Below are 27,836 nucleotides of genomic sequence, written 5' to 3' on the forward strand. Positions count from 1 at the left end.
ATTATAGAAGGGCGCCGGCCGGAGTGGCCGAGCGGTTCTAGGCGCCACAGTCTGGAACCGCGCGACCGGTACGGTCGCATGTTCGAATCCTGCCTCGGGCATGGATGTGTCTGATGTCCTTAGGTTAGTTAGGTTTAAGTAGTTCTAAGTTCAAGGGACTGATGACCTCAGCAGTTAAGTGCCATAGTGCTCAGAGCCACTTGAACCAAGCCATCTAGAAGGGAAGAAATATTAGGAAGTTCAGCGGTTTTCAGTAAAAGATCACGAACTTCATCACTGTATGAACAAATGAAAGAAGAAAAGAATGCATTGAAAGAACGAAGAAATATTGGAAACACCGAAAATCGGAAGAGAAGACAAAATCATAAGGAAGTTACTTCACTTGGTCCATAGATGACCGAAATCGAAGAGAGAAGAATAATTGTCGATGAAAAATGCGATAATATTCTCGGATAAAACGCCGTTACAAGTAGAATCTGTGAACCTATACAAACTTAAAGTACCGTCGTGTTAAAACACACAATATCAGCGTCCGTCCGCTATCTTTAGTCAAAGACCTTTTCTCATCCATTTTCTCATTACCTATTTTCCTCCATTTGATTTGGTCAGGTTCCGATCACTCATAGGATACAACTAAAAGATCGCATTCTCGGGACTCCTAGTTACTCGCTGATTAAGCGAGTCAAGTGATCAGATACCTGAAAACGTCTTTCATAAAGGCAAAAAGAAATGCGGACAATGTATTTATTTGTACCTGTTGTTAGTATCATTTTTTTTAATATTCCCGTTCAACAACACAATTGCACTACGCTGATTAGAAACTAACTGAAGTCATAAAAAATTTAAACAGTCCTTCCCCAAAGTACTTTCTTCGAAAGTGAAGCTATAATCAGTTTTACTTTTGTTGGCTTGAAGGTAAGAACAAGCTCGTGATGAATACATTACAAAAGATATACATGGCTAATATTCGTGGATAGTTCTCAATCAGGTTGTTACAGATATCCATCTTGAACGATCTCTCCATGAACCACGGATGTTGCCGAGGTGAGGCTGCTTGCTTATCTCAACGATAGGGATAGCCGTACCGCAGGCGTAATCAGAATCGAATGTTATCTGCTAACTCGTGGTTCCTGAATAGGGGCAGCAGATTTTTCAGTAGTTGCAGAGCCAACAGTCTTTATGATTGCCTGACCAGGCCATCTAACCTTAGCTAACATGGTCTTACTGTGCCAAAGTCAGCCCGTACTTTCCCCTCCCTCCACCCTCCCTATTCCCATAGAACTGCTGGTGGTCTGTGGGAGAATCAGCCGTGACAGAAATATTCCACATACGTGAAGTGCTACTGACGCTAGGAAATAGATGCCAAGTGGAGAAATGTATAATTTGGTTCAAACGGCTCTGAGCACTATGCGACTTAACATCTGAGGTCATCAGTCCCCTAGAACTTAGAACTACTTGAACCTAACTAACCTAAGGACATCACACACATCGATGCTCGAGGCAGGATTCGAACCTGCGACCGTAGCGGTCGCGCGGTTCCAGACTGAAGCGCCTAGAAGCGCTCGGCCACTACGGGCGGCAATGTATAATTTCCGGCATATTCTTGTTTTTCAGTAGAGATGTGATAGCAGCGGAGGCAGCCAGAAACATTTCCTCCGTGTGTGGGGATAATGCCACTCGACAGAGCGGGGCAAGAAAGTGATTTTCTCGTTTTAAGGAGGATCGTTTTGACATTAGTGAGCCTACACTTTCAGGAAGACCTTTTGGGTTTCATGAAGATCGTTTAAACGCATTAATCCACAATGATCCACGCCAGTGTACTCGAGAACTGGCAAATGTGATGAACTGTTATCATTCCACCATAGTGCGACATTTGGATCATAGGGGAAGGTTAAAAAAATCGTGTGTATGTGTACACAGCATGCTCTAAGACAAAATCACAAAAATTAGCGGGTGGCCATGTGTGCATCTCGGCTTGCTCGTCATCAATTGGCCCGTACACGACACCAACCATTCCTATCCAATAGCGTTACTGGTGACAAATGGCGTCCTTAACATAAGGAAAAGAAAGGAACGATTGAGACCAAACAAAGCAGCAACTTCCCATACAAAGAATTTGCACGCATCCACAAAAGATAACATACGTATGGGGGAAGAGCGACGGTGTGGTGTAGTACGAATCACTTACCCGAGGTGTAACCGTCAATGCTGACGTTTATTGTCAACAACTGAGACGTCTTGCAGTCCCAAACCAAGAACAAAGATCAGGAGGACTGCGTGATGTGACGCTACTCCATGGTAACGCCTGCCTGCATTCTGCTAGTTGACAAGAAACACTTTACAGGAGTTACGGTGGGAAGTCACTTCGCACCCTTCTTCGTCTAATCTTGCGTTTCAGATTTTCACTGTTTCCGCTGTCTATCGAACAACCTTCGGATGAAAATGAGCTCTGAAAATAGCTCGACGAGTTATTCGCCTCAAAACCACGTATTTCTACAGTCACAGAACCGAAAAGTTTCCCCTTGTAAATAGTGAAGGACTATGTATTATTGATGACTTAAGTCTCTGTTACGTGTATATGTTTTGTTTATTAAACTTACGGCAAAACGCTGCGAACTTTCGCTACTACCTATTATATTTATAACACATGTAGATTTAGAGAAAGCGTTTGGCAATGTTAACTGTACTACGCTGTTTGAAATTTTGAAGATAGAAGAGTAAAATCCAAAGAGCGAAAGGCCGTTTGGAATCTGTACAGAAACGAGAGTAGAGTTATAAGCGTCGAAGGACATAATAGGATGGAAAGAAGGGAGTGCGAGAGGCTTTTGGCCTATCCCCAGTGTTATTCAATCTGTACATGAGCAAGCAGTAAGATGAGTATTAACAAAAGTAAAACAAGCGTAATGGAATGTAGTAGAGTTGAATCGGGCGATGTGGGGGGAATTACATGGAAATGAACACTAAAAGTATTAGATGAGTTTTGCTATTTGGGCAGCAGAAACACTGACTATGGACGAAGTGGAGAGGATATAAAATGCAAACTGGCTAGAGCAAGGAAAGCATATGGAAGATAAATTTGTCAACATCTAATATGAATTAAGCGCTAGAAAGTCTTCAGTAAAGGAATTTGCATGGAGTGTAGCCTTGTACAGACGTGAAATGTGAACGATGAGTTCAGACAAGAAGAGAATTGAAAGTTTTGAAATGTGATATCGTAGAAGAACAGAGAAGTTCAGGTAAATAGATGGAATAACTGATGAGGCACGAAAGCGAATTGGGGGATAAAAAGGAGTTTATGACACAGCATGCTTATAAGAAGGGTTCGATTAGTAGGACACTTCCTGGGGCACCAAAGAAGATATTCAGTTTTGTAATGGAGGATAGCTAGGCATGAACGCACTAAATAGGTTCAATGGGTGTAGGTTGCAGCTGTTTTTCAGAGATTAAGAGACTTGCACAGAAAAGACTAACTTGGAGAACTGCATCAAACCAGTTTTCGGACGGAAGACCGCAACAACATCTTGAACGACACAGAAGTAGCCACGCCCCCTCGCACGTGTTTTAATATCCAGGCGCGCACGCCAGAGACATCTGTCACACAGCGTATTAACTGTGACGCTGACTGCCATCTGCCGGTGCGAAGTGGAACTAGCAGGCCACTGCGTTGCGTGGATTCATGTAAATGGTGTCTCTCAGTTCCCTATAGTTTTTCAAATGGTATTCTCCCACCGTTTATGGGGAGCTTTATTGCTGATATTTACTTGAAGGTTAATTATTATATCGGTAGCAGTGGTTTATTAATTTTCATCGCAATTAGGTTATTCTAAAACCGTAAAAAAAAAAAAGCAGTTGGATTAGCATCGTAAATGTTGCGGTGTATGTGAAGTTAGTTAGTTGTAGATATTTACGCAGGAAAGGTGTGTGTTGTGGTGATGGTGGGGACTTACCTCAAATTAAAATGAAAAGCCGGCTTCTTTCGAAGAAACTAGCTCGCCAATAGAACAAGAAAGATAGCAGTGCTATGCAGCAGTGAAATTTCATAGATCGAAAGACATTTTTAACTTCCAACTAGTTTTTCATGCTGATGTATGATAAAAGGAATTAACTGATTATACGCTTAAAGAACAAGTAATGAAATGTCAGGAAGACAGCTGTTCAAAATACAGGAATGCACATAAGGCGTTGTGTATACCGACAACAACAAAGGGTAGAAGAAAGCGAATATACCGACGGAAAAGAAGTCCCAACACCAAGAAATAATTGATCTAGAGTAATGTGATTTCGGGAATATACTTGTCTGAATAAGTGAGTAAAATTGCAAGGTCGCAGATTATAGTAATCGAAGGAAAGCCGTTGTAAATGTGAAATGCCAGTACATTATTAAACGGAGCAACCACCAGAATGTTGAAAGGAACACGCAAACGCGCCTGCATTGTGTAGTACAGGTGCGGGATACCAGCTTATGGGATGGAGTACCATGCCTGTTGTACTTGGCCGGTCAGTACAGGGACGGTTAATGCTGTTTGTGGATGGCGTTGGAGTTGTCATCTGATGATGTCCCATATGTGGCTGATTGGAAACAGATCTGATGATCGAGCAGACCGTGGCAACATGTCTACATTCTTACAGCGTGTCGTTACAAGAGCGGTATGTGGGTGAGCGTTATCCTGTTGGAAAACACTCCCTGGAATGCTGTTCATGAGTGACAGCGGAATAGGTCGAATTACCACCAGACTGATGTACAGATTTACAGTCAGGGTGCGTGAGATTACCACGAGAATGCTCCTGCTACAATACAAAATCGCACTTTAGACCATGACTCCAGGTGTAGTTCCATTGTGTCTAGCTCGCAGACAGATCGTTTGCAGACGCTCACCTGGCCTGCTAACCAGCAGACGGACATCACTGGCAACGAGGCAGGACCAGCTTTCATCAGAAAACGCAACAGACCTCGACCCCGCCCTACAAGGAGCTCTCGCTTGACACCACAGAAGTTGCAAATTGTGGTTTGGGGGCAGTGGAATGCACACTACGGAGCATCTTGTCCGGAGCTGTCCTTGAAGTAACCGATTTGTAACAGTTTCGTTATGTGACTGTGGTGCCAACGGCTGCTCAAATTGCTGCTGATGATGCAGTACGATGCGACAGAACCATCCGCCGAACACGATGGTCTTCCCTCTGGGTGATGCTGTGGCCATCCGGAGCTTGGTCTTCTTGCTGTCGTACTTTCACGTGACCACTATTGCTAGCAGTCATGTACAGTGGCTACAATCCTGCCAAGTATTTTTGCAATAACGCGGAACACCCAGCGTCTTGTAGCCCTATTATAAGAGCTCATTCAACACAGTGAGCTGTTGATAATGGTATCTTCGTCGTCTTGAAGACTACCTTAACTGACATTAACTCACTAACACGTAACTAGCGCCCCACACACACACACACACGCACGCGCGCCCAACTCACGACGAGAAAAGGGAGCTGGGCGAAGGCAAGCAGCTTTTTAGCGAGGCGTGAAGAGTAATTGGATACCACAATTAGTGAAATCGCGGCCTATAGAAGGCGGATGTTCGGATCTAGTTCCAGTAACACAGTTTTATCCGTCAGGAAATTTGAGTGTTGCACATCATCTGCCGCAGAGTGGACGTTTCGTTCTGGAAATTACTTACTTTGGAACTCGTCGCTCGTACGAAGGTTTGACTGGTGACAGTGGCAAATGGAGATTTCAGGGTGTTGCTGTTAAGCATTTTTGTCCGTGTTTCATTTCGTTCTATGCACTTCTTCGCATAGCTTCTATCCTTGGGCGTCACTATAAAAACAATGGCACTTAGCAAAGGTAGACATTCACTGTACCACAACGAGCGAGGTTCTGCAGTTGTTAGCACGCTGGACTCGCATCAGGGAGGACGACGGTTCAGATCCGCGTCCGGTCATTTAGATTCAGGTTTTCCATGATGTCCCTGAATCGCTTCAGGCAAATGCCGGGATGGTTCATTTCACAGTGCACACCCAGTCCCTTCCCCATCCTTAAAAAGCAATCCGAGCTTGTGCCCGTCCCTAATGACCTCGTTATCGACGCGACGTTAAACCCTAATCTCGTTTTCTTATTCCTTCACGGTACCACTTTCCTCGATTTCTAGTTACATTACGTGGCAAATACTATCCAACACCCATTGATGTTATTCCAGAGACGCCAGCCATGTAACTAAAGACGTACTTATGGTAAAATCACAAAAGAACAATAATTTCCACTCAACTCTGAGACACTGGAGCCGCAATTGTTCAGAATTTTTCGCATAGTAGGCTGGAATTTGCACGCCAGTACAGTCTGGCTTTTTCACATGAATCGTGTCTTATGCTCCATCGGACAGGTGGCCGTTGGTGTTTACGACGTGAAACGTCTGAAAGCGGACTTTTCAGATGAATCACGTTTTATGCTCCATCGAGCAGGTGGCCGTTGGCGTTTAGGGCGTGAAACGTCTGAAAGCAAGCATTCTGTAACAAGCGTAGGAAGGATCCAGGCCGGAGAATGGAACCTTACGGTGGGGGGAGGGGGGGAGCATGTTTTCGTGGCATGTCCTGCTCGATCTTCTCATTCTTGAAGGCACACTGGGTCAACAAAAGTATGCTCCCATCCATGGGGACCATGTCCAGCCCTATATGCGGTTTGTTTTTTCTCGACACGATGGTATCTACCAACTTGATAATGGTTTTTCTCCATACGATGGCATCTAGCGGTAGGACAGTAAAACATGTCACGCAGCTCGTAGCGTGTGCGTGGTTCGAAGAGCACCGGTATGAGTTTACCGTACTCCTCTGGCCACCAAACTCCCGGGATTTGAACCCAGTCGGTAATCTGTGAGACCGCTTCGATCGGGCTATATGAGTCACGGATCCTCAACCTAGAAAAACAATCGTAGCTGGCCACGCTACTGGAGTCGGCATAACTCCACATTCCTATCGATACCTTCGAGAAACTCCTTGACTCTCTTACAGCACGTATCGCAGCGGACCGCGCTACAAGATCTAGTTATTCATGCATTTGATAGGTGGTCACATTAATGTGACTAGACAGTGTACGTTCACAAGCCTCCTTATGATGTGTGGCGGAGGGTACGTAATATATTACTGTCACTTCCCCCTTTAGGTTCCAGTCCCGAATGGTGCGCCGGAAGAACGATTGTTGGTGAGCCTTCGTTGAATTCCAATCTCATTTTATCTTCATGGGTTTGTACGATATGTCTATGGGAGGAAGCAGTATATTGGTTGATTTTTCTAGAAACGTACACTATCTGAATTTTATCGTTGAATGACGCCGTGGTACAAAACGTCTCTGACGGAGCATCTTCGTTGATACTTTTGCGTATACTAAATGAACATGTGACGAAACGCGCTACTCTGCTTCGGATCTTCTGTACTTACTCCATCAAATCTTTCTTGCATGGGTCCCATATGGACAAGTAATATTGGAATATTGGTCGAACAAGGGTTTCGGTAGCGACTGCGTTAATGGGTGTTCACACGACCTGAGGATTCTTCTAGTGAATGCGTCTGGCATCTGCCTTACCTGCGGTCTTTCGACTTAAAATCGTTTCGTACTCCTAGATTTGTTATGGATTTGGTTGGTGCCAGTGATTGTTCTGCAATTGTGCGTTCATAAAATGATGGTTCTTTCTGCCTGTTTATGCTCTCTGTCTCTATTGATGTCGGGACCAACTGCCAACTGCTGCGTCCAACATCGATACTCTGCAGATCATCTTGCATTTCGCTGCAGTTTTTTTGCGTTGCAACTTCTCTATACACAACAGAATCACCTGCGAAAAAACTTATGCATGAGGCAGAAAAAATAGTTTTATTTTACAGCTACAATCGATGGTTTCCGACAAATTAGGTATTTTTTGTGCCATATTCCAAGTAGTTTTTGCCAAGTTCGATGTCGTTTTTACCAAGTTCGATGTCTTTTTTTTGCCAAGTTCGATGTCTTTTTTTTGCCAAGTTCGATGTCTTTTTTCGTCAAGTTCGATGTTGGTTTTTTTGCCAAGTTCGACGCCGGTTTTTTGCCAAGTTCGACGCTGTTTTTTTTGCCAAGTTCGACGCTGTTTTTTTTGCCAAGTTCGACGCTGTTTTTTTTTGCCAAGTTCGACGCTGGTTTTTTTCCCGAGTTCGGCACTGGGTTTTTGCCGAGTTCGACGCTGGTTTTTTTGCCAAGTTCGACGCTGGTTTTTTTGCGTGAAAAAGTTTCGTAAACGTTTGAAATCATTTGCAAAATTTGTTAGAAGTTATTTGAAAATTCCAATCTTCTTGTTAAAAAACAAAAGACTGTGCAGTGGTGTGAAAAATGTATTTTTCGTTACCAGATGTGCAGGTTTTTTTTTCATGGTAGTCGTCAAATGGTTCAAATGGCTCTGAGCACTATGGGACTTAACTTCTAAGGTCATCAGTCCCCTAGAACTTAGAACTACTTAAACCTCAATAACCTAAGGACAGCACACACATCCATGACCGAGGCAGGATTCGAACCTGCGACCGTAGCGGTCGCGCGGTTCCAGACTGTAGCGCCTAGAACCGCTCGGCCACCCTGCCCGGCTAGGTAGTCGTCATACATACATTTAAAACATAATCTAAATTCCTATTGCACTGTGGTCAAAATAACGCAGATGAAGATTTAAATGAAAGAGGGGCATTTAAGTATAACGAAATTCAAACAAATGACAAATAGATATAATGAACGCAGTAATGTGGACGAAGAATCAGGGTGATAAAACAAAATAAATTAAGTGAAAATCAGGACATAAAATTAACCAAAAACACATGAACAAAGATTTCAGGTGGAAACAGAATAATGAGAGCACATGAAATTGAATTTTATGATTAAAATGATGTGATAAAGGAATGGAAATAAAAAATTACATTTAAATAAATTAACTGAATAAAAATTATCAAAATCATTACGATACAGAATATAATAGGTCTTCACATCTCCTTTGAAAAAACTAAGATATTGACAAACATCAAGCACTCATGTAAATACCTCAAAGTTCAAGAACAAAAGATTGAAATAGTAAAAGAATTCAAATATCTCGGAGAATGGATTAGTTGGAATGCTGGGGAAAGCAAAGCAGTGGAATCCAGAAAAAGTAAACTTGAATTGGCCTTCCAGCTAACAAAAAATACATACAACAAAAAATCCCTTTCATGGGGGGTCCAAAATTACGCATTACAAGACAGTGATTAAGCCAAAAGCATTGTATGCAGCAGAAACGCTAAACATGAATTTCAAAGGAATTAAAGATTTCAGAAAAGTCACTTATCGATCGAACAGCAAAATTAATTACTGAAGATGAAAACATAAGATTCCAAGACAAATCTACACAGAAGTTCAAACGCTTCCTGTCTGAAGAAGAGAGGAAAAGAAGATCAGAAAGAATGAAGAAATACTGGGCTCCAAGAAAAGAACAACGCACAAAGAAATGATTGATCCAGCGTACCCCAAAGAGGGTGTAACGAAAGAAGAAGAAGAAGAAGAAAGAATATAAAAAAAATTAATGTACCCAATGAGATTCGAATCTACAACCTCCAGCACGTCAAGCTATCATCTTCAGTACACTACGCAACCAAACTACATAACTTGACTAAGTTATTGAGCATCACGCAAAATTTCGAAATTTTTTTCGTCAATTACTCTGAAATGAGGGCCCACCAACTGGTTGCCGACTACCTGGCAACGCAGTTTCGCACATGGGACAGCTCGTGTGAGCGTGGAGGAGAGGGAGTATTCGCCTCAAGTTCGAGTCCTCCCTCGGGCATGGGTGTATGTGTTGTTCTTAGCATAAGATAGTTTAAGTAATGTGTAAGTCTAGGGACCGATGAACTCAGCAGTTTGGTCCCTTAGGAATTCACACACACAGAGGGAGTATTGTTTGTCGCACCCGATCATCATATGGTTACACTCGGCATGTCAAGCACAGATGCAAGCCCAGTGGAAGATGTAGTTCTCTACATAAAAACAAAGAAAATTCTGGATACATCCAGACATCCAAAGAAATATTAACTGCATTTTGTATGTAGCAGCCAAGGAGCAGTAACAGACAAATCCGAAAGACACAACTTTTTTATGGAATGATTAAACAGTGCTACAGTTATCTGATGCGGTTAATTTCTTCCGCCATAGCACATCGTGATCTTTATTTTGAAAACCCAAATAAATACCATGAGATTTATATACACGGAAATGTGAATATGGTGGTTTGTGCTTGTTTAATCATTCGCGTGTGAAGCATTGTATTTACACGTATCTGAGATTTGGGACTTTTCACTGTTGGTTTCCCCTGACAGTGGAATTTTACAACGACAAAGCCTATTAATCACACAAAAAATATCGATAAGATTTACAATTTTTTGTACATTTGCGTCCAATGACGTACCGGTAAATTTATTTTAATCAGTAGACGGACAACACACTGCACATGTCATACGCAGTTTTTTCACACACGGCTTTCTCTGTCACGCCTCGCCTTTAGTAGCCTGGAAGCTTGTAGTTGTATGAAATGGGATTTTTATCGACTTTCCGTACAAAGCTTATTTTCACAAACTGATCGTTCATCTTCAGATTAAACCAGTACAGAGGCGTGTTCGAGTATCACTTGGGCAATGCGGGCGCCGAGTCGCTAGCAACTGGTTGGCAATGCGTTGCAAGCGATTGACTGGTGAGTCACACTGCAGTCGCGCAGTCTGCAGAGCCCCTTTTAACTACACAGGAAGTGATTCACTGGCGATCTATTACCCTTTCACGTCGGCAAGGAGTTGCTTTTGAGTCGCTTCCTGTTCTGAGGGCCTTGACCCTACCTCAAAGTAAGTAATCTTTCTTGAACTGAGGCACTCTTCCCCCAGTTTGTCCTTTTTTTGTAATGGTTGACGAAGATTCTCAGCCAGCTCTTCAAACGGCTTCTTCAACATCCTATAAATTCATTTGAATTTTACTTCGTCTTTTTCGACTTGTAGTGCTAATACTAAAGCTGAACGTGTGTCATTATCGCAAATGACTGGATGAATCCAGAATGTCCGCTTTAATTTTTTTTTTTTATTTTTAAGCTTCCTCAAGTACCAGTACTCGACAAGAATATTATTAACTACCTAACGTGGTATTATAGTTCGAACTGACAAAAATCAGCGATAGTCAGTCGCACGTCGCAAAACATTTGGATCAGTGGACGAAGAACGTGAAACAAACTCTCGTCCAGCTTTAGCCAGAAACGTCGCGTTGCAGTTACATTGCAGCAGTGAGCGAGCAGCTTATTGTGTTAAACACGTGATATAATTTTATAGCTCTTAATGATTATACAGGGTACGGCGCGGGAACTTTCTTATTTGAAACTTGCGGGACACAGCAGTTGTTACTCATTGTTGCGTGGGCTTCAGTGCAATCAAAAGTGCGAGACTTAACATTTTTGTGAAGGTTGGTTTAGTATCGATCATGCAGTGGGCAAGAGAGGAGCGCTCGTTCGCCGTTGCGACCTACTTCTCGAATGGACGTTTGGCCATCAGAACTCAGCGTGCGTTCAGGAATCAGTTCAACAACGCGCCTGCAGCTCGTGTTCCTGATGGGAAATCAATTGTTATGTGGGTGGTAGACATCTTTATGAATACTGGAAGTGTGCAGAAAAAGAAACCAGGACGGTCAAGAACCATCAGAGCGCCCGAAAACATCGCGAGGGTAAGGATGTCGATTTTGAATTCCCCCAAGCGATTTGCACCTAAACATGCAGCTGCCCTTGCAATTTCCGAACGCACAGTGAGATGAATTCTTCATGAAGAGTTGAAATTTCATCCGTATAAACTATCAGTGGTGCACACACTTCATCCACGTGATTTTGTTTCACGAAAGAATGCGTGTGAAGCCTTGATCGATGAGCTGCCTCATGACGCCCTAGTGTTCTTCAGCGACGAGGCACATTCTCATTTGTCTGGCTGCGTGACTAAACAAAACATGCGGTATTGGAGTGGCATGAACCCCCGAGCACTTCATGAGCAGCCCCTGCATACACAACTTGTGACTGGTGTGCACTATCTAAAGTTGGCATTATTAGCCCATGGCTTTTCGAAGAGAACGATTAGGCAATGACGGTCACTTTTGAGGTTTATGTTCAGATGATTGAACAGTTTTTTCTTCCAGAACTTGAAGAAATGGATGTGGGTGATGTCTGTTTCCAACAAGATGGCGCCACAGCTCACGCGGCTCGAACACGCTGGCCAGCGCACTCGCCAGATTTAGCCCCATGCTACTTTTTCTTAGGGGGCTATCTCAAATTCTTGGTGCATACTAATCGTCCGCAAACCCCGGATGATGTACGGGACAATATTCGTGTTGCTATTGCCAACATTTTCTGTCAAGGAATAAAACTGTACAATAAATTATCAAAAGAGATTAAAGAAATTGCAAAAATACAAATATTTAAAAAGGCAGCTAAAAAGTACCTGTTACCCAATACTATTTATACATTGAAGGATTACTTAGATAAAACAGAGTAGGGGTTTGATAAAAAATGTTGTACATATAAATAATAATAATAATAATAATAATAATAATAATAATAATAATTCCACATAACACCTTCACTTTGTTTTTTCCTTCTTTTTCCCTTTCTAGAAATACTTACCCCCAAGCTTTGCATAGCACAGTACTAACACCTCTTCCTCTTTCTGAGCTCAACATCTCACTCATTATGGAGGGATGCTGACTCAGTTTTTCAGGACAGCAAATGGGAAGTTGCGGTACAGATAATGGTCCAGAGATCACCGGAGAGAGAGAGAGAGAGAGAGAGAGAGAGAGAGAGAGAGAGAGAGAGAGAGAGAGTAGTGAGTGAAGTGCTATGAAACAATGTGTGTAGTGTGCAGTCACTGATACTGAGATATGAAACGGTGTAGCATTACATTATTTTAGTAAGTTATTTGTAAAAAAGTTATTGTATACCAGTAGTAAATTTAATGATTATGTCTGACTGGAAGGGGGTTGATGACCTCAGATGTTAAGTTCCATAGTGCTCAGAGCCATCTAACTAGAAGTCTGTAATATATGTGTATACGAATTAGCTTATTTTAATTGATCTAAACTTGGAAATACTTTGACATGTCCTATATCCTTGTAAAAAGAGATCCACGAATGAGTAAAGCTACTACTACTACTACCACCATGGACAGAGACTTGTTGGAAAAAGTGGAGCGAAACTTCCGATTTCGACTATCAAAATGCATTGAGCAGAACGGACGCCACCTTCGAAATATCACTTTCAAAACTTAATGGGAAAAAAAGCTTTAGATGTTACTCTTCGTAAAGAAAAACGAATTAAATTGATGTCTCTAATAATTTCTGATTTATGATTTTTTAAAATAAGGAAGTTCCCACGCCGCACCCTGTATTGTGACAGAATTTGGAATTTTTAAATTCGGTCAGTAACTGTATGAAATATTGAAAATCAAATTTTTATTGCCCCAGGACGCTGTTAGACAACCTGCAAGCGGCACTGTGCCTCGTTTTGTGGCCTTTACTCTTACAGAGCGATTTCACTTGAATTTCTATATTCCGAAAAATAGTGGGAATGGAACAGATCGTGCGGGTTACGTCACGGGGGTAGCGTGGTGTGACGTCACTGAGGATTCCCGCGAAGTTTTAAGCGCAGCCGTCCGTGGTGTGACGTCACTGTTGGATTCGCGCGGAGAGACGCGCCGTCGTAGACAGAGTGGCGTCCGCGTGGGCGTTGCGCAAGCGCCTTGCAACCAGCGCGTGGCGTCGGCGTCTTCTATCGACCAGTCCGCGCGACGCTAAGCGACGCCTCGGTACGCCAACATGCCCGGCACGGCATGTCGCTGCAGCCTGCCAGGGTACGGTCGCGACGCGCCGCGAACCGGCTTTCGAACATGCTTGCGTCTGTACTTACGTTTGCAGAAAGGAACACAGATCCAGTGCTCAGATTTTTCCCGTGTTAATGGTCTCCATCTATTCCAGACATACACCTTCCTCCGACGTTAACAGTCTTTACGGTTTCACTATGTATCGAGCTCGTCACATTCTGTTAACACACCATTTTACTGTGTGGCTGCATTTGCTTAACTGTACAGAACAATAGTAATTGATAACAGAAATGGCATGAGAAATAATTGAAACTTAGAAAAAACCACTGTGTAGATGCAGGGTAACTAGTTTAAAAAGTTAGCATTGTCATATTGTGGAAAACATTCCCAATAATGCAGTGTGTACAAAGTTTCTGAAGGGTTGCCGATATATATTAGATACTGTTATAGTTACGTATGTTGCGTGATATTGTAACAGCTGTTTTTTGCATTATGTTTTGCCTCATCTGTTTCTGACCATATGTGACTCATGGCCATGGACAATTTGGGCAGCTTTCTTTCTGTGTATATTCTGTTACTTACAAAAGCATTAGGTCACAACATGAATATGTATGTTTCTAAATTCAGAGAAAATCGTTCTATTCAGTCTGCATATTTTTCTTCTTCCATTTACATCCAGCTCCTACAGATTGTAAGACTACTTCGGATTTCAGATTTGTGTGTACCTCGCAGAAAGAAGAGATAATTAAGAGATACAAATAAATTAAGAATGTGGCATTTTGGATCCTGTTTGTGAGATATCAATTTCTTAGTAGTCCACTTCTCTAGCAGAGGTCACCAACACAAAACAAATTGATTTTGATCAACGGGAAGGTAGTATTTTGATCTGTGGAAAGACCTCACAGCCTCAGTACTTGGCCTGTAAGAGAATGAGAAGTTGAGGTGTACAGTTCCGGATCACCAAACTTTGCCAGTGTCTTAGATTTTCTGCAATATCTCATCAAACAACCGTGATCAGTTCACCAAAAAAGTTACTGTTGTACAGAGAAACACTTCTGTGATGATATCTTTCTTTCTGCTCTTTTCTTACCAACAATTTCCATATTCATCCACGAGAATACAGAAATAACACTTACATTGCTGTAATGCTCACCTGTCATCCACATGTCACAGATACACACGACTCGCCACATTGAGAAAAGAAGGGCGCAAGTGCTCAATCTTAGTATTAATGGAAATGTGTTTGAACTAAAGACTTGGCAGCCATTGTCACTCAATTAACTAAGAAACTAGTAATACTATAACATATGCTTTACCATCACTGACTGAAAATGTGTATTTCTAACTAAAAACATTTTGATACATTTCATTGAAGAAATGCTTATACAATTTTATTCCTTTTGTTCTTATTTTGCAGGCTGATGCGAATCTGATGCTAGAAAAGCGAGCTTTCTCAGAAGCCAGTTTAGAGTACGTGTTTCTGCTACAGGAAGTCCAAGAGAAAAAGAAATTCGAATTTGTTGAAACAGTAAGTTCAATTCAGTCAACTATGGCTCACAAAATTAATGTTAATATATACAGTGTGTGTGTGTGTTTTTTAATACGGTTACCATTATCTGTTTCATTTTTTCCTATATATCATCAGTTTTTAAAATCTCTCACCACAGTTAAAAAGCTTTTATGTGTGATTACCTCTTTCTCAATCTCCATACCATTGTCATGTGCAATGATATGCTAAGTCACCATATATCAGTAGCAGTTACCTAATTGTTTCAATTGAACTCAGTGTAGACGTACTTAATGTGTCTTATAGAAATAAATTTAGGTACAAGAGAGTAGTAAAAATTCCAGAATGGAAACAATAAAAACTCCAGAATCGAAACAATAAAAAGAGTCAGGATAGCCAACCCCTCCTCAGTCTTTGAAAGAGAAGTGTTTAATGTGGTCACTCAGTCTATTTAGTTTTTATTATAATCATTTATTTAGTGAATACTGCATGATACAGTTGTTTGCCTAAGCACAGGGGAATATTTATTTAGGTGGCCATCAGTCAGCTGTTCTTGGAAATTCAGTCACACTCCTGCTGGCCCCCAACAAAAGAATACCCTGTTTGTAAAGATGTATCTGTTTTGCTGTATTTCACAGACTGTAAACATCTGAATATCCAGGATCATACCTTCCTTACACAGCGTAAGATGACTGTTTTTGCCTCTGTATCTTCATATGAAAGGTACTTGAAACATCACAAAATTTTTACCAAGATTGATAAAATCAGGAAATTTGTCTTTCTGAACGTAGTACATTTCTGAGTCTGTAATATTGGTCTGTCATGTACTGCAACTATTTGTCATTGTAATGAAGAAAGTCTGTTGTCTGCAGTGTCATGGGCAATCTGTATAGCATTTGTCAATGTAGCTGGCTGACCATCAAAAATCATGTTGAAATTTTGAATGTATGTTAATTCTCATTGATGTTGCATACCTAGGAAATGCTTGTGATATAAGTAAACTGTCCATTCCATTCATACAAGTTTCAGCAATGGGTGATCGTTAGATGTGGTGAAGAGGTGTCCATTAACATGTTTTGTACAATATGTCTGCCTGCTTAGACGAGTGGTTACGTGCTTGCCTATCGTGCAGCAGGCCCAGGTTTGATTCCTGGCTAGACTGGAGATTTTCTCCACTCATGGACTTGGTGTTGTGTTGTCCTCTTCACCACCGACATACAAGTTGCCCAGTATAGCGTCGCCTGAAATAAGACTTGCAACCAGAGACCGAACTTCCCTCGATGGGGCCTCCTAGCCAACAATGCCACACGATCATTTCATTTCGTACAGTATTTAGTCACTGTTAGGTAGAGATTCCTTTTCTCTTTCAGTTTCCTGCTGGAACATTTTAAGCTCTCAGAAGCTCCAACATGGATCCAGAAAGTGTAGAATAAATTTCTCTATGGCTGTCTGTGATTGCAAACTTGTTAAGTCCTCAGACTACCGGTTTCCGTCAGCATTGACCATCTTCAGGTCTATTTTAAATGCAAAATAACTTAAGCATCATTGCACATATATAAAATATGGTATCTACTAGAGTCATCTTGTTAACAGCATTACAGTTCATAAAAAAGTGAGCAGTTTGTTTTGAACAGTAGTCCTGTTGGCAAGATGACTCTATTATAAACATATTTTATGTATGTGCAATGATGCTAAACTGATTTTGTGTTTGTCTTTTGATGATGCCACTAAGACTGCATGATATTAGGACATGTTTTTAAACAGATCTCAAGATGGTCATTGTTGACCGAAACTGGTAGTCTGAGGACCTAACAAGTTTTTGATCATAGACAGAAATACAGAAATTTATTCTACATTTAAAATTCTGTTGGGCAGTAATATTAGAAAAGTTTTTCTGTGTTGTCTCTCTTTATTTTTCCAAATCTGGAATAGAGAGTTTATTTTCCTTCCAATCCTGGATCTCCTGAGAATGACTTTGAGAGCAATTCAAGCATTTATCTCATTATCAGAGAGAACCTCCAAAACATTGTTGTTGTGTAGCGTTGGAAGTGAACAGTGTTCATTTATTCACTCTAAAGCACATTTTCAATAGGCGATCATCAACATTCGTGGATTAAAATTGAAGTCACCTGTGGCAAAAGTGCATTGAATGTTACCAAGGATTATGCGAACTCTGTGGCGAGAATGTGTTACCGTATAGGATGGTTGCGTAATGGGCCAAGGCATTTTGTGTGGGTTGGAATGAGACTGTGGAATTCCACCATACAGCTCGGCTGTCCATTTCTCAAAATCAGATTGATGTTGTGAGTGTCTTGAAGGAGAAAATACACCTCTGAAGCCACAAATTTCATGATGTGGTACCTGTACTCTTTCTGTGCAGTAGGGCACTCTGTCACCACCATAAACAGAGAATGCCTTGCAAGTGATCTGCAATGGTTTCCTGACATCTGACAGAAGGTGATAGACTTTGCAGGTGGCTATGCTGAAGGGACGTAATGCAGCTGTAGTTGTTAGTTCGCGAAATATTGTTTCCCATCCATGTTGCCCTTGCTTTATTTACAGGCCTCATATTTATTTATTGGTCTTGCCACAGCTTTATTTACAGTCCTCATATTTATGTATCAGATTGAAACTTCTTTTAAAAAACTGTTATCAGATATTTTTATGCCTCTATATCTGGTCTCTGCTGATCTGTTGTAATCCACACATGTATAACATTATATTTTTATAAGCTACTCATTCTATTAAGATCTGATAGTCATTGGACTAAAGGAAATCCTGGTATTCTATTTTCTGTACAGCTTCAGCAGTGAGCGGCATATAATTATTAATTGTCTCCTATAAGAAAACTCAGATATGTACAAGTTGCAAATTTCATTGGATAGGGGAAAAAGTGTTAAATGTTTGTATGTTTCAGCTGCTCGGTTTCATGTACAGTTGGTTAACATTCTATCACCATGGACATGAAGTTGCCAGTGATTTCAAACCATACATGAATGATCTGCAGTTAAAAATACAGAAGGTATATGATAAAGAAAAGCAAACTTTAGATGCTATTTTGTGTTTACATTTTATTCTAGCTTTGCATAAAATGAAGAAGTTTTTCATTTGTGTCACTATGTTTTAAATAATAGCTAGAAGTAATCAACATTTGGTGGCATTTTGGCAGTAATTTTTGTGAATGTGTCTGAATTAACTTTCTAGCATCACAGCTAATGTGGCAATACCTGATGCTACACACACACACACACACACACACACACACACACACACACACACACACACACAAATGATGATATTGAATTGGTATGGGTGAAGAATACTTTTTTCGTATTGGCAACAAACCTTTATCAATATTTTTAATGGTGTGGGATATTTAAATTTTTTCCCATTTGAAACAACATTGAAAAGAAAACCCAGAACCAGAATAAAACAGTACAGCGCTTATTACAACTGCAATAAAACTTATCAATAACATGGCAGCTGCTGTCCTAGAGTAAGTGGAAACAAATTTCTATCTGCTGTTCACAGTTAACAGCTCATCTGAATTCATATCACTACAGTCAGCGTAGAATTTACTTAGGAATAAAAATCTCTGTGTTTCTAGGTTTACACTGAGTGAAGTAAAAGACCACCTACCTATTAAAATGCATGCTGAGTAGTGTTTCAACCAGCAATTTGTATCAGAAAATATCAACAAGAATTTTTAGACACCTCTTACGTGAGACAATAGGCTATGCTGAACAGGAAAGGGAATAAATGTGTGATACCATGTTACATAATGTGTATTTGATGTCTCACGTTATAGCCACTGGACCAGCAAGAACTCGGTATCCCTGAAGAGAGGCACATGCAGATTCTCAAATATGAAAAGAGAAAGTGCAAAGTGCTTAAATGTGTCATTAGTCTCAGGAGTAAAAGCAGTCTGCATGTTGTATTAAGGTTTTTGTAATGTTCCTTTTATTTGGAAACATGTCAATTCTCTCTTTGTGCATTTAGCCATTATACAGTTGCAATTAGCAGCATTTTGGTTATGATACCGTATGAGCCACATTGTACATTTTGTATTAAAACATTGTCGGTAGGATGATATAGGTCAACGCACTGCTTTCAGTCTATTAAGATATAAGTATGAAATTGATTTTTTATCCATTTTGAATTACATAATCACTGGTGATTGTTAAAACAAAAAGTAATTGCAGGGTAATTAAGGATTTACATGCTAACAAGTTTCATAAACTCAAGAGCATTATATTCTCCATTACTGAACGCAATGATAGCGTTTTTGTGACACAAACACCATTATGAGAAGAGATGGAAAAAGGATGAAATGATGTAATGGTAATATAACAAAATAGTTGGGTAGTTTTGTTTCAGAGATTATTTGTTCTTACAAGCAGTATAGAAGAAGGAAAAAATGAGGCAATCGAAAATAAAACAAGACTATACATAAATTCTGTAGTTTTTAATTATGGTGTGACGCTGAAACTGCATGTCCAAGGTATTTGAGTAGAGACTATGCAGGTTTCTTGGAGACAGTGGACATGAATATGGATGCCCTATGATGGTCACACTGAGAATTGTGTATCACACATTCATTTTCTCCTGAGATTTAAGTTGTTTCACTTCCATCTTTCCAGGCAATATCTTGCGAGCTGTCTTTTAGATTCTATTGTTGCTTCAGGTAATGGGATGAGTAAATATAAGCATGATCACTTTAGGCACCAATGGCCATCCAGATTTAGGTTTTCCATGGTTTTCATAAATAGAAGCACTGCATGCAGCCAGCCATTGTTCTGGTGGCGGCCTGCCCCTCACTGTTTGTGCTTGTAGTTTTTCATGTTTTTACCCATCTTACACTCCCTCCTGAAATGAAGAGTGTGGGCCCTTGTAGAACTCGGTTCTTTTGAGCCCATTCTAGCTTGCATTGGGGCACGGGAATCACAGTTTGGGATAATAATTTGTCACACAGTATGATATTTTTGAGCTAATGGCCCTTATGCAGTCACAGTAAGGAGTTTTTGGCTTGCAGTACTTGCAAATCTGTGCACCAGTAATTTGATAGTTGAATTCCAGGATGATTTATCTAAAAATGATGGACAATTTCCTTCTCTTGTCCTACCAGAGCTTGTGCTTCATCTGCAGTGTCCTCATGAATAATTGGACATTAAATCTTAATCATCCTACCTTCTTCCTCCACCACAAAGGAGAAATATTGAAAGGTAGGATAAGTATATAAAGTAGAACTGGGATACAGTGACTACCACATTTGTGGCATCTGTATGAGCCTATTTACGATTCAGTATCTTCATTTTACAGTGGTTTTCTGTACTCATTCCATTGTTTGCATTCCAAAATAATCTCTTCCATTATTATATTTATGTTGTTGCTTCACTTCTTTAAAACATTACAAGTAGTGTACAGAAAGACTACCTTACTTACCACTTTCCATTTTATTGTCTAGCTAAACCCTTATTTTGAAAACATTCTCTGAAGTATTGGTGTTGTTCACATTAACTTTGTTGCTCTAAAGTTTTTAAATTTTCATCCTAAAATTGCTTGTGCAGTCAAGTAAAAGGACTTTTTTTCTTGTCCTCTTTCATATTAGCAAGTTACAAATACACAAAGGCTGCAGAGTATCATTTGTTTATCAATACCTGTAATAAATGTATTTAGCTGTCTTTTGGATAACGTGTACAGTGCATGCAGTTATTTGTATCCTTATTTACCTGAAAATATTGTGCATGTCGCCCTACTCAGCTTTATGACAAATAATGCCACAAATAATCTAGAAGAAAGGCTAGGAAAAGAAAATATTAAACCAGAGGCACAGAGTTGAGGCCTCAAGGTATGGTGTATAAAATCATCTGTCTTGGTGGTGCAGTTGTGACATGCTGCTCTGTTCTCATTTCAGTTTGCACAGCAACTATGAGATAGAATGTGTTTAAAAATTGTTAAAATATTCATACTTTTAGAAAAGATATACCTGAGTTCCCCCCACCCCCCCCCCCCCACCCCCCACCCCCTCCAAAGTTGTTGTTCTTTCCACTCTGGGCATTGCATTCTGGTTAAGTCCAGACAGAGGAAGGTGATAGAGAAACAGAATACTTGTCATTCTGCAGATGAAAATAATAGATTAGTAAAAAGAATAATGAAACCACTTTGAGTAGTTAATGTGATGTATATATTTATGGTAGAAGATTGGAAACAGCATTAATAATTCAAATACTGTGGAAGTTTTAGTAACACTGAAGTGGTTCTGTAAGTATATCGGATATTAAAAGTGATATGTCCAACTGATTATGAGGTTCTTGTTGTTAACAGCAGAACATGTAACTGAACATGGTTTCAAAAGCACTAAAAACAAATATCTTTGATTCTGGAGTATGTGGGACCATTTTAAATTACTGTATGATTTGTGCCCCCCCCCCCCCCCCCCCCCCCCGTCCTCATCCTCACCCCCCTCAAGGATCTACTGGTGTTGTGAAGCTGCATTCTTAGCATTCTTACAGCTTTGTGACCAATAGTTGGCAATATACTCTCTATTCTTTGTCTGGAACTGGAATATCATTTGGATACTTGCTGCATTACATGTGATTCTCGTAACAAATCTTTGTACTCGGGACAAAACTTCTGGAGTGTTCGAATTACTTATGCTGTGTCTAGTTTTTAGTTAATGATATGAATATAATAGAGGGAAACATTCCACGTGGGAAAAATATATCTAAAAACAAAGATGATATGAATTACCAAATGAAAGCGCTGGCATGTCGGTAGACAAACACAAACGTGCACACAAAATTCAAGCTTTCGCAACCAACGGTTTGTAAAGGCCTTAAATGTCTGCTTGTGACTGTGTATGTGCGGATGGATATGTGTGTGTGTGTGTGTGTGTGTGTGTGTGTGTGTGTGTGTGTGTGTGTGTGTGTATATATATATATATATATATATATATATATACCCGTCCTTTTTGCCCCCTAAGTAAGTCTTTCCGCTCCCGGGATTGGAATGACTCCTTACCCTCTCCCTTAAAACTCACATCCTTTCGTCTTTCCCTCTCCTTCCCTCTTTCCTGATGAAGCAACCGTTGGTTGCGAAAGCTTGAATTTTGTGTGCATGTTTGCGTTTATTTGTGTGTCTATCGACATGCCAGCGCTTTCGTTTGGTAAGTCACATCATCCTAGTTTTTAGTTACATGTTTATACTTCACACCAAGAAATGCAAGTAATTCTCATTTGCTTAACCTGTATATTGTCATCAATGTATTTGCAGTTAATAGTGCTGAAATGCAAAATATGTTGTTTAGCAGTTTGTTTGTGAAAAATTATTTTTGTATTGAGTTTGTAGTTCTTAATTTAGTCACAAACTGAGAGCAAAGTTGTTTTTGTGTGTGCGCACCTTACACTTGTGTTCATCCCAAACAGATAAGACTCACTCCAAGTAGTGAAATTCCACAACACTTTCGTGGTGTATAATGTGGTACACAGTGGTTATAATTAAAGTGCAGCTACTCACAGATGCCAGTGCAGGCTATAGTTATTGTATGGCAGTGGAACTTGGTAGATATGTTAATGCATTAATGTGGAACTGATTTATGCTGGAAAAAATGAGTTCAAATTTTAGCCAGGTTTGTAATTGAAGATGAGCATGTACCTCAGGTTGTGTTAATGCTCGTGCAGTGTCACAAGAATTACACATCACATTTTCAACAGTTTGGAAAAGCTTTGTGGTCTATTTTACACTGCTACCTGCAGAACATTTAGAAACAGCAGATGAAACCTGATCAATGTTCTGAATTTGCTCTTCATTTTCTGGCATGGATTGGCGTTGCTGTCGTGACTGGGCAATATTCCATAGAGTGATGAGGCACATTTTATACTACATGGTGCAGTGAATACACAGAACTGGTGAATTTGAACCACTATTAAACTGTGAGTTGTGCACGAAGAGCCATTTTACCCCCTGTATGTGACAGTGTTGTGTGGATTCACAACCAGCTTTTAACTTAGTTCTTTCCTCTTTGAAGAGAATACACCCAGAGGGCCTGTCAGGTGTAATATGATGTGTGCATGTTATCGAGACCACCTTGTACAGCATGTGATTCCTGCTTTGGAAGAACACAATTGTGTGGAAACCATTGTTTTCATGCAAGAAGGGGCAATGCATCTAGTTGTTCACCAAGTAAAAGATCTACTTAATGCAACTTTGCATGAGTGTGTTATTTTCAGAGGTTTTCCAGATGCGTGGCATGCAGGATCACCTGATATGAACTCATGAGACTTTTGGCCCTGGGAATGTCTAAAAGGACATGTTCAGGCTCTACCTGATCTGAGGGCCAGTGTAAAGAAACACGTTGCTCAGATTCCACTAGAACTACTGTGAGAAACTGATGATTGCGTTGTTTTACAGATGTAGCATCTTGTTGATGTCTCTAGTGGTCATACTGAACAAATTGTATAAGTGGAGATTAACAAGAAGACATGCATGGAAAAATGGGCTAATCCTCAAATGCAAAAACTTACAGCTAAGTGTTGCCATCTATTGCTGTGTACAGGAACTATCAAAATTGACATGGGTCTCACCCCTAAATGATTTAGGGGTGAGGTCAACGTAAATTTTGATAGTTTCCGTACCAAGCACCGGATGACAACATACGTTTGAGGATTAGCCCATTTTTCTGCGCATGTCTTCATAATAGTATCAACATTATACCTTTCTCACTTATTTGACCTTTTCTGTCCAGGTCCTATTCATAATCCATTACATATAAAAACATTTATGTACGTCTTTCTTGCATTCACAGTGTCGGATTTGCACTTGGTGGCCAAAATTGGAACTAATTTTTCTCCGGTATAAATTGGTTCCACATTAATGCACTAGCAGTCTACCAAGTTTTGCTGCCATATAGTAATTGCATTCCACACCGGACTGCTATGAGAAGCTGCCCTTTAATTACAACCACCCAACACTAATCAGTGATTTATTTGATATGTGCAGTTTTCGGGCATTGTCAAAACATAATTTTATGAAAGTGAAAATTAATATGTAAAAATGTGTGTATCATCTTTTTTGGAGGAAAATATTCATTGAGAATAAGTCTTTTAGAAATGGACAGCAAGTGTGAACATAAATCACGATTGTTTTTATGAAGAGGCAGAGGTGAAAGCCTTTTAAAATCCTGTCTACACTACACAGAGTTCTTCTGCTTAGAGATTTGTGTTCACTTTCGTATCTTCTTAATGTCCTACTCTTGGCCGTGTGCACCTTAATTAATGTTAGAAGTCAGTTAAGGCTAATTAATACCTCTGCCTTTCTCATTCTGAAGGAAAGAGGAGCAGCAGGACATGAAGGCAATCTTTCCTTATTTCCTCTTCTCATTCCTCCTCTTACCTTATGTCTCTCTCTGATCTGTTCTTTTCTTTCAATCCATTTTACTGGTTTCTTTTGCCATTGACTGTGTTTGGATATCTATTCCATTTGCATTCCAAGTGCTATAACTGATGGTGGAGTGTTAGACTGTGTGAAACTTTCATAGTATTATGTATTGAATTTTTATTCCATAATAATTACTTGTTATAATGGTTTGCTGTGTTTTATACATTTTAATTACATTTGATAGAATTAATATAAAATTTTAATAGGTTTGTGGAATGGGCTTAGTGTTAGAGATTTGCTTGCTTTTTCTACTTACAATTTCAAAATCATAATAGTAACCAGTGTGGAAGTTTTGTTTGCATATTAAACAAAAGCATGCTGGCATTACAGACAAGAAATAACTTCGATGCAACTCGAGATCATACGGAGAAGCTCAAAAAGAAAATGCAGGAGGTACGTATTGTTCTCTCTCTCTCTCTCTCTTCCTGTCATAGTTTTGTTTATGCTGCAAAGCTTTTTTCAGTTTCTTGAGCAGTTTTGTAATAGTAATAATAGTAACACCACCATTTGTTATTTACCCTGTATGGTTTTGTACAGTAATTGCCTTTCGTAGTATGGTATATATTAGGTAAATATTAGGCCCCAGAATTACTGATGGAGAAACTTACAGGCTGAGAAATAATAAGGAAATAGAAAAATACACAGGCATACATGGTGACATGAGAAAACAAAGACTTAAATTTTATTGGCACGTTATAGAAATGGCACCCAGTAGGTTGGAGGGGGGGGGGGGGGGGGAGGAAAGTAGAATTCTACAAAAACAGAAGTAAGACCAAAACTGAGCCTATTTCATGGATCACTGTGAATAAGGAGGATCTTAGAGAAAGTAGCTGGTGTAACTCAGGCAGATATTACAGATAGAAAAACATTCAAGAAAAGATATTTACTTGGAAAGTTGGTCAGAGGGAAATTAGAAAATGGACTGGAACACTGCGGTGTGATAAAAGAAATATACTTAATTCTGAAAGGATAAAACAAATTTGAACACAAAGTAAGGCAAATTGTACCTCACATGGTCCTGTTGGGCCCATACGTGAATAAATAATATAGACTAGGCACCTCAAAATTAAAGTGACCAGCTCGAATTGAATTTTTGTCAGTTTTTTATAATATAAATGTTGTCAAGTTGATAATTTGTTGTTTTCAGAATCCACTGAACTTCACACACATGAATTTTAAGCTAAACTATTAAGTTGTTTTTCTAACAATATTAATTAGGAAAAAACAACTCCAGCAATAGAAAATCTGGGCTGAAATAACAATATGAATTAGGGTACCTTGCTGCCTACCCCATACAGGAAGTGTCGAGCAGCAGACAGGCACAGTTGTAAGTAGCCTGTTGGATCCAACAGTCTACTTCTAAATTGCTTGTCCACCAGACAATACCTTCTGTAGATGGTGAGTAGCAAGATTTTATAATTCATATTGTTTGTGGAACCCAGATTTTCTATTGTTGGAGTTTTTTTCTGTGTTTTATGTTCCTCACAGAAATTTTTGCTGACAATACGCACTATGTTAAAATAGCAACATAGACAAATTGGCCTAAATATCACACACTTTTCACATTAATCACAAAACATGCTATCATAATTCTTTGTAATTATTTTCTCGCAGATAACAGCTTTGTCTGGAGCGCCTATTAAGCCAAATCGCCATGAAGGTTATTTGTACCTGATGGAAAAGAGTAAGTAGTACTAAGATATAATTATTATCTGCACTTTCAGATTTTGTGGCTGTATCATTAAACAAAGCATGTTCATGAATTTGTTACTGCTTGCATTTGGACTACATTAAAATATTAAATTCCACTTATTACTCTTGCACTGACTCAGTTTATTACATTTTGTATTTAAAAATATTGGATCCATCCTGTTTGTACACTACTAAATCATGATTTGTATGTTACCGAGTAAAAATAAGCTTGCATTGGGGGGGGGGGGGGGGGGGGAGAATTCTACTGCTGACAAGTAGCAACTACTGGTGTCCACAAGGCAACAGTATTCTTATGTAGGGCTTGTCTGATAGTAATGTGTGTGGTGCCTTGTCAGAAAGTTGCACATGCATGACATAGTTGTTTTCAAGCAGATGACAGTAGCATGTCCAGAGTTCTCTATGCCAAACTGAACTGTGGCATTTGCACATGTGCTGGTCACCAGTGCTGCCATCAGGTGTCATTGTGACCAGGACCCAAACCAAAACTAATAGCTAGATGGAACTCCACTTTGTTGCAAAGTAGTAAAAATTCTTGTTTTTTTCCTTTATTTATGTAATTTCTGCATGTGCTTGGTTCCAAGCTGTATTCTGTTGTAATCCTCAATCCCCTTTGGGCATGCTACCATTGTCCATCTGGTAACAACTTGGGTCATGTGTGCACATCCTGAGGCCTCCATAAAAAGACCATCAAAATGTGAACACTGGCAATTGCTATTTGCCAGCAGTAACCATCTGATGAACAGTTACCTCAAAGAAATATTGTGAGATTTACTCTGAGTGATCCAGTAGTGGGCCCAAGAACTATAAATAAACGAATTTACCAGGAAAGCTGGAAGGCTCAGAAAAATGCTTTTGATTGCACCAGCTGATAACATTAGCTTTTATAGGGAATGTAATTTTTATGAACTACAGTATGTGTGGGTGTTTTTTAGTTTATCAACTAAAAGTGAATATTTCCTATTTATGACTACTGAGCTATTCTTTTGTTGTTAGAGGCTTTTGGCACAACATGGACAAAGCAGTATTGCACTTACCAAAAGGACACCAAAGAATTCACCATGGTACCATACAACCACTTGACAGGGAAGCAGGTAAAATTTCCTGTGTTTTGCTTTCTTTTTTCTCGCACATAAGAATTGTCAAATGTTCATGATACAGGATATTCAGTTCCCTATCCAAGTGTTAGTAAGTTGTTATTTTTTATGTACATGTGTGTAATAACTATATTTACAATAAAATGGAAAAGAGCTGACATACACTTTTTAAAAAAAAAAAAAAAAAAAAGCTATGGCTCCAACTGTGTGTGCCTTCTCCTTTTCTTTCCTTGTGCAGCAAC

The 27,836-nt window shown here is 39.8% G+C and overlaps 1 protein-coding gene across 3 annotated transcripts in view; it reads left to right on the forward strand.

Moving 5' to 3' along the window:
* The window catches only part of LOC126094738 (rho GTPase-activating protein Graf-like), a 573,129-nt gene that overhangs the window by 477,066 nt on the left and 68,227 nt on the right, over positions 1–27,836 (forward strand). For all 3 annotated transcript variants that reach the window (XR_007521868.1, XM_049909287.1, XM_049909288.1), the window contains exons 5-9: positions 15,263–15,373; positions 18,270–18,374; positions 25,118–25,180; positions 26,402–26,471; positions 27,494–27,591. Coding sequence is in view for 2 of the 3 variants with exons in the window: in XM_049909287.1 (XP_049765244.1) it covers positions 15,263–15,373; positions 18,270–18,374; positions 25,118–25,180; positions 26,402–26,471; positions 27,494–27,591 (447 nt within the window). In the remaining variant the exon portion in view is untranslated. The remainder of the gene's footprint in view (positions 1–15,262; positions 15,374–18,269; positions 18,375–25,117; positions 25,181–26,401; positions 26,472–27,493; positions 27,592–27,836) is intronic.

This window comes from Schistocerca cancellata, chromosome 8 (genome assembly GCF_023864275.1).
Source record: "Schistocerca cancellata isolate TAMUIC-IGC-003103 chromosome 8, iqSchCanc2.1, whole genome shotgun sequence".
Taxonomy (NCBI): domain Eukaryota; kingdom Metazoa; phylum Arthropoda; class Insecta; order Orthoptera; family Acrididae; genus Schistocerca; species Schistocerca cancellata.